We start from the raw sequence: 13,175 nt of genomic DNA on the forward strand, positions 1-13,175 counted from the left end.
GAGCACTTGATACGTGTGTGACTGAGGAACTGGTTTCTTAATTCCACTTTTATTTTTTTTAATTTTTTTAGTGTTTATTTTTGAGACAGAGAGAGACAGAGCATGAACGGGGGAGGGTCAGAGAGAGACGGAGACGCAGAATCCAAAGCAGGCTCCAGGCTCTGAGCTGTCAGCCCAGAGCCCGACGCGGGGCTCGAACTCACGGACCGCGAGATCACGACCTGAGCCGAAGTCGGACGCTTCACCGACTGAACCACCCGGGCGCCCCTATTCCGCTTTTCTTAAAGAAATTTTATTTTGGGGGGGGAGCCTGGGTGGTTCAGTTAAGTGCCAGACTTCAGTTCAGGTCATGATCTCACAGTTCGTGAGCTCGAGTCCCACGTCTGGCTCTGGGCTAACAGCACAGAGCCCGCTTCGGATCCTCTCTCTCTCTCTCTGTCTGAGAAATAAACACTAACAAGTTATAAAAAGTTAAAGCAAAAACAAAAAGAAATTTTATTTTTTAAAAGGTTTAGTGCACACACGCATGGGGGAGGGACAGAGAGGGAGGGGAGAGAGCATCCCAAGCAGGCTCCCCGCTGTCAGTGCAGAGGCAGCGCTCGAGCTCACCAACCCGTGAGATCAGGACCTGAGCTACCGCGGCCCCCCTGTTCGGTTTAATGTTAATGAATTAGAATTGACATTTAAACGGCCACATGTGGCTAGTGGCTACCGTCTTGAGCCCCGCGGGGACTAACCGTAGGGACCGCAGAGCCCACAGCGCGTCACAGGGACTGAATCTGAGGGACAATCAGCAGCCAAGGCTGGAGCCGGAATCTCGCGAGGCGTTGTGCCGTCTGGGACGAGCGGACGCGCACGCGGCGCGGGCCTCGGGCCCCATTCGTTCGTCCCTTCGACGGCGTTCCACAAGCGCTAGCGGGCCGGGCCTTGATTGGGGGAGGGCCCCAGGCACCACCCCCGCCCCGCCCATAGCCGTCAGAAAGGGGCGGGGCCTGGGGACGACGGTTGGCACGCGCGGCCGAGGGGGTGCCACGCCAGCGTCGCCGCCCGGGGGGCTTGTGGGAGACGGGCCTGCCGTCCGGAGGCGTCGTCTCGGCGAGGCTGCCGTCCGGAGCCATGCCTTCTGACAGGAGGTCGCTGCGGAAGAGGACCAGGTCGAAGATCGGCTCGCTGAAGGGGCCGCACTCCAGGGTGATAAGCTGCGACGCGGGGTGCACCGGGGAGACCCCGGCCGACGAGTCGCACCCGGGAGGCAGCGTCCCCGGGCGCGAGGATGGCGCGACGGCCGCGCCTCAGGCCGGCTGGCGGGCGTCCCTGGGCGCCGTCGGGGCCTCGACGCGCGGCGCTCTGCTGAAGCTGTGGGCCCACCGGTGCCTCGGGCTGCTCTTGCTCGCCTCGTGCGCCCTGCTGCTCGGGCTGTGCTACTACGTGAGCGCCTGTGAGTCCCCCCCGCCCCCCGCGGGCCCCCTCACCCCCCGGCCCCCCGGCCGCCGCCCTGGCCGGCCGCGTCTGCGCGTGTACCTTCGGTGGGACGGGTGGTTCCCACGGAACACGGAACCTGTGTCGTGGACCCGGCTTCTCCCGCTTCGCGTCGCGTTCTCGAGATTTACGCCCGTGCGAGCAGGCGTCGCCCCTTCTTTCTGTTCAGTGGCCGAACGATATGCTGTGGTGTGAATATTTCGCATTTCGTGTCTCCGTTTCTCACTTGGTGGGCGTTTGGCTCACTTCCGGGTGTTGGCTGTGGTGGCTAACAGTGCCGCGGATGTCCCCGTACAAGGTTTCGCGGTACCAGGTCTCTCGGGCCTGCCCCTGGGAGTAAAATTGCTGGGGCATGTGGGAATCCCGTGTTGAATTCTTTGAGGGAGTCCTAAACTGTTCTACAAAGCGATTGAACCGTTTTACGTGCCCACGAACGATGTGCGAGGGTCCCAAGTTCACCAGCATTTGGTATCCTCCCCCTCTTTGGTTATCACCGTCCTGGTTTGTATAAGTGATATCTTACTATGGATTTCGTTAGTATTCCTGTAAAGACTAATGATACTGAGCATCTTTTCACGTGCTTTTAGACATTTGTATGTTTGGAGAAATGTCTGTTCGTGTTCTTTGGCCATTTTTAACTGGATTGTTTGTGGTTTTGTTATTGAGTTGTAAGAGTTCTTTATATATTCCGGATATGTGAATTGGAAATATTTTCTCCCACTCTGTAGGTTGGCTTTTTACTTTCTTGTTAATGTGTTTGTTTGTTTGTTTGTTTGTTTGTTTTGGTGGACAAAAGTTTCTAATTTTGAGGAAGTCCAATTTGTTTTTTTAAATTATTTTGTCACTTGTGCTTTTGGTGTCATATCCAAGAATCCATTGCCAAATCGAAAGTCATAAAGATTTATTTCTATGATTTCTTTAAAGAGTTTTGTGGTTCTAGCCCTTCTAGGTAGGTTGTGGATCCATTTTGAATTAGTTTTTGTATATGGTGTGTGTTAGGGGCCCAGCATCATTCTTTCTATATGTGGATATCCAGCTGTCTCGGCACCATTTGTTGAAGAGACTAGTCATTCCCCGTTGAATGGTCTTGCCACCCTTGTTGAAAATCAGTTGACCATAGATTTATGGATTTATTTCTGGACTCTTAAGTTTTATTCTACTGGTCTGTGTATCTATCCCTATGCCAGTATCATCCTCTTTTGATTACTATAGCTTTGTAGCAAGTTGAGAAATTGGGACATGTGAGTTCCCCAATTTTGTTTTTTATTCGTAATGTTTTGAGCATTCAAGGCCCCTTGTAATTCCATGTGACTTTAAGGATCAGCTTTTCCATTTATGCAAAAAAGCCACTGAAGTTTGTTTTTCTTTTAATTTTTTTTATACATCCAAATTAGTTAGCATCTAGTGCAACAATGATTTCAGGAGTAGATTCCTTAATGCCCCTTCCCCATTTAGCCCATCCCCCCTCCCACACCCCCTCCAGGAACCCTCTGTTTGTTCTCCATATTTAAGAGTCTCTTAGGTTTTGTCCCCCTCCCTGTTTTTAGATTATTTTTGTTTCCCTTCCCTTATGTTCATCTGTTTTGGATCTTAAAGTCCTCATATGAGTGAAGTCATACAATATTTGTCTTTCTCTGACTGAATAATTTCGCTTAGCATAATCCCCTCCAGTTCCATCCATGTAGTTGCAAATGGCAAGATTTCATTCTTTTTGATTGCCGAGTAACACTCCATTGTATATATATACCACATCTTCTTTATCTATTCATCCATCCATGGACATTTGGGCTCTTTCCATACTTTGGCTATTGTTGGTAGTGCTGCCATAAACATGGGGGTGCATGTGTCCCTTCGAAACAGCACACCTGTATCCATTGGATAAATACCTAGTAGTGCAGTTGCTGGGTCGTAGGGTAGTTCTATTTTTAGTTTTTTGAGGAACCTCCATACTGTTTTCCAGAGTGGCTGCACCAGCTTGCATTCCCAAGGCCACTGAAGTTCTGATAGGGATTGCTACGAATCTGTAGATCACTTTGGGCAGTCTTGCCATCTTAACAATATTAAGTCTTTCAACCCATAAATATGAGATGTCTTCAGCGATGTTTTGTCGTTAACCTCATTGGGTACATTTTATTCCTAGATATTTAGTTCTTTTGAATGCTGCTGTAAACGGAATTGTTTTCTTAATTTCCTTTTTGGATTGTTCATTGCTGGTGTATAGAAGCACAATTGATTTTTTCATGTTGATCTTGCAAATTCAGCAGAGCTGCAGGGTATAAGATCAACATGCAAAAATCAAAGTACTAGCCTCCATTTTACCCTCCCTTAAAGCTCTTCCACCTCTAAACTCATCTTACTAACCCCCCTTACCTCACCTCTCAAATTCCTTTCTCCATCACCTCCCTTCACAGAGACCTTTCCTTGCTCACTTCCCCATACCAAGGCCTTTCCTTCTTTTATGGTTGCCTCCTCTGCCTCCTTTACTCTCATAATTGGCTTCCCTCTTTCACCCTTTTCCTTAAGGAAGTTCTTTTCTTTACTTACACTCCTAAAAGCTTTCTCTTCATCACCGCAGTTCACAAATGTCTTCCCTCCATCATTATAGCTCAAAAATTCTTCTCAACTTTCAATCAAGGTCCTTTCATTCTTCACCTCCCCACAGACTTTTCTTGGCTCACCTTACAGGCCTCCTCTTCCCTCATTCAAAAGCTGGTCTTCTTAATCTCACAAAGCCCTTTACTTCTCTCACACAAGGTCTTCCCTCCCTCCCCTCCCTTCGAAAACACCTTCATTCACATTGTCCTCTCTCTAACTTACCTCCACAAAGCCCTTCCTTCCCTCAGTCAAAATCCTTCTTTTATCTCCTCATTTACCCTCCTCCAGGCCTTCTTCACTCACTGTCCTCTTAGATGCCTCTTTCAGCCCTCCAAAGCCTCCCCCCGCATCTCCCCACTCACAGGTTTCTCCTCCTTCTCCACTCAAAGGCACTGTCTCCCTCTTCCCCCAAGTCTTCTTTTCCTTCATTTTACTCCGTGGTCTTGCTGCCTCACTCTCCTCGCTGAAAGTCTTTCTCAGTTCCTTCTCCAAATATTTCTTGCCCCCACTCGAATACTTTTCCTTTCCCCACAGCCTCTCTCCTTAGCTCCCAGTCGGCCTTCTCAAAAGGGCCTTCTCTACCTTACCTCCTGTGGCCTGCCCTCCCTCCCAACTCCCTCACAGTGGTATTCTGTCTCCTCATCTGTACAAAGGCCTTGGCTTTTCCACAGCCTTCCTCCCTCTCTCAAGCCCCAGCCTCAAGCCCAAAGCGCTTTTACCATCCCCACCTCTAATCTCAATGACTTCTCTCTCCCTGCCTGCTCCAGTGCCTTCCATCCCCCCAGCCAATGTTCTCCCACAGTCAAAGAAGGAGGCAAAAATTGGGCAGGGGCATTGTAAGTAAATGGAACAAAGGCTTCTGTATACTGTGTCATAAAGTTGTGGGTTTATAACTTTTGGTGAAGGATGAAATTCAAAGTTAAATAATGTATATCCTGTGCATTCTTTTATCAGCTATTTTACATAAGTTAGGAAAATATGATTTCTGTTCTTTGACAAATATCTTAAGGTACTTTTTAAATGATTGCTTGCAAATCATATTACTTCAAATTATTCATTTTTCCTACTATTCATCTAAAATACCGAAGTATTTCTGAATTACTTTTACTGTATTTGTAAATGTTAGTTACAAATACATTTGAGAGCCTTACAAACTGAGGGCTTTTTCATTCTCTGAAAAAGAAAGTTAAAAAACAAAACTATAAATTGTACATCATGTTTTTCTTAGTCTATGAGTTCTTCATTTTCTGTTTCTATTTTGAGTAGAACTCTTACAAAAAAAGAATACTGTTATTCAGTGTGATTTCTTTATTTCCATGGGGACTTTTTCCAATATAGGTTTAACATGTTTTCTCCTAAAATAATCCATGATTCATTCTTTATATTGTCAGATTTCCCAGATTCTGAGGAGGTGATCTATGACTAGATGGATTAAGTATCATTTTGCATTTTGAATGATTTAACTTAATGAATGTAACTAAATGCACTGTGTTATGGGTGGAATTGTGTCCCTTCCTTCCATAAAAAAAAGTTGGAATTTTAACCCCAAGTACCTGAGAATGTGACCTTTTTAGAGAAGAGGTCTTTATAGAGTTAATCAAGTTAAAATGAAGTGAGCACTAATCCAATAGGACTGGTAGGTATCCTTATGAAAAAGGGGAAATCTGGACACAGAGTTAGACATTCATAGAGGGAAAGACCAAATGAATAAACACAGGAAGAAGATAGGCATCTACAAGCCAAGGAGAGAGGCTTTTTCTTCCATGCCTCAGAAGTAACCAGTCCTGTTGACATCTTAATTTTGGACTTTTAGCCACCAGAACCGTGAGATAATAAGTTTCTGTTGTTTTAAGCCACCTAGTTTATGGTGCTTTGTTACAACAACCCTAGCAAACTAATAAACACGGAAGGGTAAAATAATCTGGCCATAGGCTGGCGTTTAATGGTGAAAGCAGGGCATATGATCCTAGAGCTAAAATTTCCCTTCTCCTTTCTAGACAGACCCTTGTGAGTTCTCTTAGATTTAATGCCACAAATGGAAATTGAAGTTGAGGGACTTGAGGTAGCTCAAGTCTGGGATACCTCCAGTTTTGTATTGTCATTTGGGCTCCCAAGCCACTTTGCTTTTCAGGTTATATTTATGTAGAAGGCATATAGGCTAGTGGCATACAGGATGAGGAGACTAGCGGATTCGGGACTGGGAGTTTGATCCCCTCCTCCCCCACCAACTCTCTGTAACCTATTGGATCAGTCCTCACTGCACATCTTTTTCAGGGAAATTAAAAAAAAAAAAAAAGATTGACTAATAGGTGGTATTTTCACAATGCTTTAGCTCCATGGACAAAACCATGGGACTGGTTTCTGTGTTATATTAGAATACTTCATTTATCTGCTATCCTTGGGGAGTGAATGAGGCAGTGCACATTGAGAGAGGGTCTGGCTACTGGCCATGTACCTCATTAAGCACCAAGCTTGCTCTTGCCTTAACCATTTCTGTACGTGGTGTGGTTGGAGGAGCTCTGAACTAAGAGCTAGGAAACCCAAGTGGTCTTGATTCTGACGTTGACTTGCTGTGTGACCTGTGATGAATCACTTTTACTCTTTAGGTTTCAGTTACCCTGTCTAAAAACTGAGATTTCACTAGATCAATGTTTCTCCTGCCTCAGTCACTTGTATAACACCTGCACAGCTCTTGGTTATCTTAACGTTACCAGTTTTTCATATTTTTTTAAACTGCCTCACTTTTTTACGTAAATATATTTATTTTATTTTATTTATTTATTTTTAAATATATTTATTTTAAAAGGACACACTAACTGTGTAGCACAATTATAATGGAAAGCTGGTCATATTTGCTATTAAGAGAATTATTTATAAAAATAAATATCCTGAAAACAAGATAATATGTTATTAAATTTAAAATTATAAACAATAAAAATAAACAAAGGCACATAACAACATGTTTACTCATTTTACATTGTACTAAGCACTTTATTTATGACTTCATTTAATCCTTCTAATCCTTCAAAATAAATAGTATCCCCATTTTGCAGATGAATAAACTGAAGCATAGAGAGGTTTACTGACTTGAAGCTCACCAGCTAGTATGTGGCAGTGCCAGAATGCAAATTCAGGTCGAGGCCAAAGCCCAGAAAGACTGCAGCATAGGTAGACCCTCTACTTACTAAAGTCCCAGCAGAATCTTCTCCAGTGTGATACCATTAGCCATCAATATGCCATTAGCCACTGCTCCCATTCTGTCTCCTCACCATTTAATCCAGTTCCTCATCTGAGAGACCTCCCTGCAGAGCAGAGCTGGCAACATAATCTGCATAATGAAAAGGTGGGATCCCTTGTTCAAAACGTATTACACATTTCAAGAACATCGAACCAAGAGTAGGGTCCTTCTAAGAGCCAGACTGTAGACTACACAGGTCTCATAGCCATAGAGCCTGCAGCTTTGAGTTTGTTTGTTTTCTGAAATGTAGTTAGATTTTCAGTCTTTTATTTTTTAACAGGAAAATTAAAAATAAAATTCTTTGCGACTGGGAAACATAATTGGTTCTTTACCATTTCTTGCTGCCATTTAAGGAAGCTGGCTCCTAATCTTTTGTTTGCTGAGCATGTTAGTGAATGTACAGATGCAAATTAGAGGCAGAGAGGATGGAATTATTCTGCATATGAAAAGCAATTCAGGATGGGGAAAGAGTCTGGAGCCTAATAGGGTGGAAAGGAAGATCTGAGAAGACTTGGGTGAGGGCTGATGGGAGATTTTGGAGAGAGAAAAGGACAGTTGAGTTGCTCCCAGGGATGAAAGAACAGAGATGTTAAGGGGGATTTTATAAAGGTTTACCATGCAGTGAGTTATGTCAACCTTGTTTGGTGTCATGGTAGTTTTGATATGCTAGTCATATGGTAAGACAGAGAGAGAGACACACACAATTGTATGTATTTCTTTCTACACTTTTAAAATAAATACATAAATAGTAAAAATAAATACATCCATAAATATACAACTGTGTTCCTCCTGAAATCAACTCATGTAATGCTGTTGGTACGGGATATACTGCTCAAAGCAACTTGTAAATAATTGTCTTTCAGAGTAGGGAAGAAACCAGTGGTAGAGGGCAGGTTAAACATGCTGCAGAATCTTGGTTCAGGCTGCCACTGATGGTGCCTACCTGCGTAAATGTTTAATTGCTTCCTCTATTTCAAATGCCCGTTGAAATGACTAAGAGATCTATAATGGTTGAAAACCAAGGGAACCAAGAAGGATGCCATCTGCCATCAATATGCCAGAAATTTGGAGGGATTTTTGAAAGATAGAGAGGAGGCCAGGCCAAATACTACTGAGAAAAGTTGCAGCGTCCTTCGTTTCACGTCAGGCTAAGGCCAAGCTTGTCTGGTAGGAGCTGGAGGCTAGGGTACTTTGAGTTGGGGATAATCTCTGTCCTGGAGGGACTCCAGAAAGCACACCACCTGTAGAAGATAACCTAGAGTGGAGACTCAGGCCACAGTATGCTATTACTGCCAGCCAACACTTCCTTCAGATGATGCTGGGACAGTCAGTTGGGGAAGGGGAGCGCCAAGTGAACAAATGGCGGTGTCTGGTCCTGTCAGAGCCACTTGCGATTGTAGTTCCTTTCCTATATGGTGTAGGACAATGAGCCCTCTACTCTGTTGAAGTATGCCTGGCAATACTAATCCCATTTTTTGTACCCTGTGCTGGAAGCACTCTTCCAAGACCTTTGTGTGCCCAGCTTCTTCTAATCCTTTTTTTAAGCTTAAATATTATCTCAGCTAGGCCATCCTCTAGTTAAAGTAGGTCCCCTACCTTATACTGTATTGATACGACTTTCTTTGTAGCACTCACTGCAATTTGTAATTATTTAATTTGTTAGTTTACTTATTTTTTGCCTGTTTTCTCCACAGTACTTTAAGCCCCATGAGGGCAGGGTTCTTTTTTTTTTTTCTCCTTTTTTTTTTAATATGAAATTTATTGTCAAATTGGTTTCCATACAACACCCAGTACTCATCCCAACAGGTGCCCTCCTCAATACCCATCACCCACCCACCCCCTCCCTCCCACTCCCCCATCAACCCTCAGATTGTTCTCAGTTTTTCAGAGTCTCTTATGGTTTGGCTCCCTCCCTAACTTTTTTTTTTCCATCCCCTCCCCCATGGTTTTCTGTTAAGTTTCAAGGGCAGGGTTCTTATCTGATTTGTTCACTAATGTATCCTCCAAACCTAGAATATAGTAGGCATTAAATGTGTATCTATTGAATGAGTAGGAGTTAGGAAAAACAAACAGAACAAAATCGGTTATTTTAAATATTGTTAAGATGTGTAATATACAGTGAAGATAAAACTGTCATGAATGAACGTTTATGCATAGTGTTAAAATACATAAAACAGATGGTTTTAGAAATTCAAGTAGAAATGGACAGAACCACACTTGTGGTGGGAGACTGTAATACGTATCTTTTAGTTCTAGAAAAAAAAATAAGGATATTGAGCATTTGAATAATACACTGTAACTTGATTTAACATGTATAATAAAGCTCATATTCATATAATAAGGTTCATATCATAAGAAAGTACCCTACAGGCTGAGAATACTTACTCAAGTGTATGTGTATGGAAATTGCTCTCATTAAAATGAGAAAGAAGAATATTATCATTGATGTAAAGGAGATTTAAAAATTATAAGTGAATATTCCTATAATTCCATCCTAATAATAATTTTGTAAGTGGATGATTTCCTAGGAAAATAAAAATCTAAATTGGCTCATGAGCACAAAGAAGTGAAATGTTATTAAGGCACTATTCCCTCCACAAAATACAGTCAGACTATTTATGGATGAGTTTTCACAAACTTTTAGTGGATCAAATATTTCCTATGCTGTTTAAATAATTTCAGTATAGAAAAAAGATGGGAAGCTTCCCATATTATTTTATGAAGTAAATATAAACCCCATGCCAAATCCTACATAGATAGCACAAAAGGAAAGGCAGACACACTTTACTTAGGAATGTTGATCCACAAATCCTACATAAAGCATTAGCATTTGTGGGCTTTATTTCAGGAATGCAAGAATATTTTTTTTTGTCTGTTCAGAATTTTTAATTTAATTTTTTTTTAATTTACATCCAAATTAGTTAGCATATAGTGCAGCAATGATTTCAGGAGTAGATTCCTTAATGCCCCTGACCCATTTAGCCCATCCCCCCTCCCACAACCCCTCCAGGAACCCTCTGTTCTCCATATTTAAGAGTCTGTTATGTGTTGTCCCCCTCCCTGTTTTTATATTATTTTTGTTTCCCTTCCCTTATGTTCATCTGTTTTGTCTCTTAAAGTCCTCATAGGAGTGAAGTCATATGATATTTGTCTTTCTCTGACTAATTTCGCTTAGCATAATACCCTCCAATTCCATCCATGTAGTTGCAAATGGCAAGATTTCATTCTTTTTGATTGCCGAGTAACACTCCATTGTATATATATATACCACATCTTCTTTATCCATTCATCCATCCATGGACATTTGGGCTCTTTCCATACTTTAGCTATTGTTGATCGTGCTGCCATAAACATGGGGGTGCATGTGTCCCTTCGAAACAGCACACCTGTATCCATTGGATAAATACCTAGTAGTGCAATTGCTGGGTCGTAGGGTAGTTCTATTTTTAGTTTTTTGAGGAACCTCCATACTGTTTTCCAGAGTGGCTGCACCAGCTTGCATTCCCACCAACAATGCAAAAGAGATCCTCTTTCTCCACATCCTCGCCAACATCTGTTGTTGCCTGATTTGTTAATGTTAGCCATTCTGTCAGGTGTAAGGTGGCATCTCATTGTGGTTTTGATTTGCATTTCCCTGATGATGAGTGATGTGGAGCATTTTTTCACGTGTCGGTTGGCCACCTGGATGTCTTCTTTGGAGAAGTGTCTATTCATGTCTTTTGCCCATTCCTTCACTGGATTATTTGTTTTTTGGGTGTTGAGTTTGATAAGTTCTTTATAGATTTTGGCTACTAACCCTTTATTGGATATGTCATTTGCAAATACATTCTCCCATTCTGTCAGTTGCCTTTTAGTTTTGTTGATTGTTCCCTTCAGCGTGCAGAAGATTTTTGTTTTGATGAGGTCCCAATAGTTCATTTTTGCTTTTGTTTCCCTTGCCTCCAGAGACGTGTTGAGTAAGGAGTTGCAGCAGCTGAGGTCTAAGAGGTTTTTGTCTGCTTTCTTCTCTAGGATTTTGATGACTTCCTGTCTTATGTTTAGGTCTTTCATCCATTTTGAGTTTATTTTTGTGTATGGTGTAAGAAAGTGGTCCAGGTTCATTCTTCTTCATGTCACTGTCCAGTTTTCCCAGCACCACTTGCTGAAGAGACTGTCTTTATTCCAATGGATATTCTTTCCTGCTTTGTCAAAGATTAGTTGGCCATACGTTTGTGGGTCCATTTCTGGGTTCTCTATTCTGTTCCATTGATCTGAGTGTCTGTTCTTGTGCCAGTACCATACTGTCTTGATGATTACAGCTTTGTAGTATAGCTTGATGTCCCAGATTGTGATACCTCCTGCTTTGGTTTTCTTTTTCAAGATTGCTTTGGCTATTCGGGGTCTTTTCTGGTCCCATACAAATTTTAGGATTATTTGTTCTAGTTCTGTGAAGAATGCTGGTGTTATTTTGATAGGGATTGCATTGAATATGTAGACTGCTTTGGGTAGTATCGACATTTTAACAATATTTGTTCTTCCTGTCCAAGACCATGGAATCTTTTCCCATTTTTTTGTGTCTTCTTCAATTTCTTTCATAAGCTTTCTATAGTTTTCAGTGTATAGATTTTTCACCTCTTTGGTTAGATTTATTCCTAGGTATTTTATGGTTTTTGGTGCAATTGCAAATTGGATCGATTCCTTGATTTCTCTTTCTGTTGCTTCATTATTGGTGAATAGGAATGCAACTGATTTCTGTGCATTGATTTTATATCCTGCAACTTTGCTGAATTCGTGAATCTAGCAGTTTTTTGGTGGAATATTTTGGGTTTTCCATATAGAGTATCATGTCATCTGTGAAGAGTGAAAGTTTGACCCCTCCTGGCCAATTTGGATGCCTTTTATTTCTTTGTGTTGTCTGATTGTGGAGGCTAAGACTTCCAAAACTGTGGTGAGTAACAGTGGCGAGAGTGGACATCCCTGTCTTGTTCCTGACCTTAGGGGGAAAGCTCTCAGTTTTTCCCCATTGAGGATGATATTAGCATTGGGTCATTCATATGTGGCTTTTATGATCTCGAGGTATGATCCTTCAATCCCTACTTTCTTGAGGATTTTTATCAAGAAAGAATGTTGTATTTTGTCAAATGCTTTCTCTGCATCTATTGAGAGGATCATATGGTTCTTGTCCTTTCTTTTATTGATGTGATGAATCATGTTAATTGTTTTGCACATATTGAACCAGCCCTGCATCCCGTATAAATCCCATTTGGTCGTGGTGAATAATTTTTTTTAATGTATTGTTGGATCCTGTTGGCTAATGTCTTGTTGAGGATTTTTGCATCTGTGTTCATCAGGGAAATTGTTCTATACTTCTCCTTTTTAGTGGGGTCTCTGTCTGGTTTTGGAAGGAATGCAAGAATGTTTTAATATTGGGAGATATATTAATATTTAACAATTAATAGTCAGGGGGAAATATCGTGGCAGTAAGTATTAAAAACATTTGATAAAATCCCACTTCCATTCTTAAATTTTTTTAACATTTATTTATTTTTGAGAGAGAGAGAGAGAGACAGAGCGTAAGCAGGGGAGGAGCAGAGAGAGAGGGAGACACAGAATCCAAAGCAGGCTCCAGGCTGTGAGCTGTCAGCACAGACCCTGACGCGGGGCTTGAAATCATGGACCTTGATTGAGATCATGACCTGAGCCGAAGTCGGACCCTTAACCGACTGAGCCACCTTGGCACCCCCCCGCCTTTTAAAAAAATTTTGTTTCACATTAAAAAAATTTTTCCCCACTTCCGTTCTTGAATAAAAATGAAAAAAAAAATAACGAGAAAATTTGTAGTAAACTAGGACTAGAGCAGTGTACCCTTAATTTAATAAAAAAT

General features: G+C 42.0%; 1 protein-coding gene across 1 annotated transcript in view; it reads left to right on the forward strand.

Moving 5' to 3' along the window:
• Window positions 1–1,038: 1,038 nt before the first annotated feature.
• FMR1NB (FMR1 neighbor) overlaps window positions 1,039–13,175 on the forward strand; it is a 34,066-nt gene continuing 21,929 nt past the window's right edge. The window contains exon 1 of the mRNA XM_053891528.1: window positions 1,039–1,438. Coding sequence (XP_053747503.1) covers window positions 1,117–1,438 — 322 coding nt within the window. The 5' untranslated portion in view covers window positions 1,039–1,116. The remainder of the gene's footprint in view (window positions 1,439–13,175) is intronic.

Source organism: Panthera pardus, unplaced genomic scaffold, assembly GCF_024362965.1.
Source record: "Panthera pardus isolate Hobbes unplaced genomic scaffold, ASM2436296v1 HiC_scaffold_27, whole genome shotgun sequence".
Lineage (NCBI taxonomy): Eukaryota > Metazoa > Chordata > Mammalia > Carnivora > Felidae > Panthera > Panthera pardus.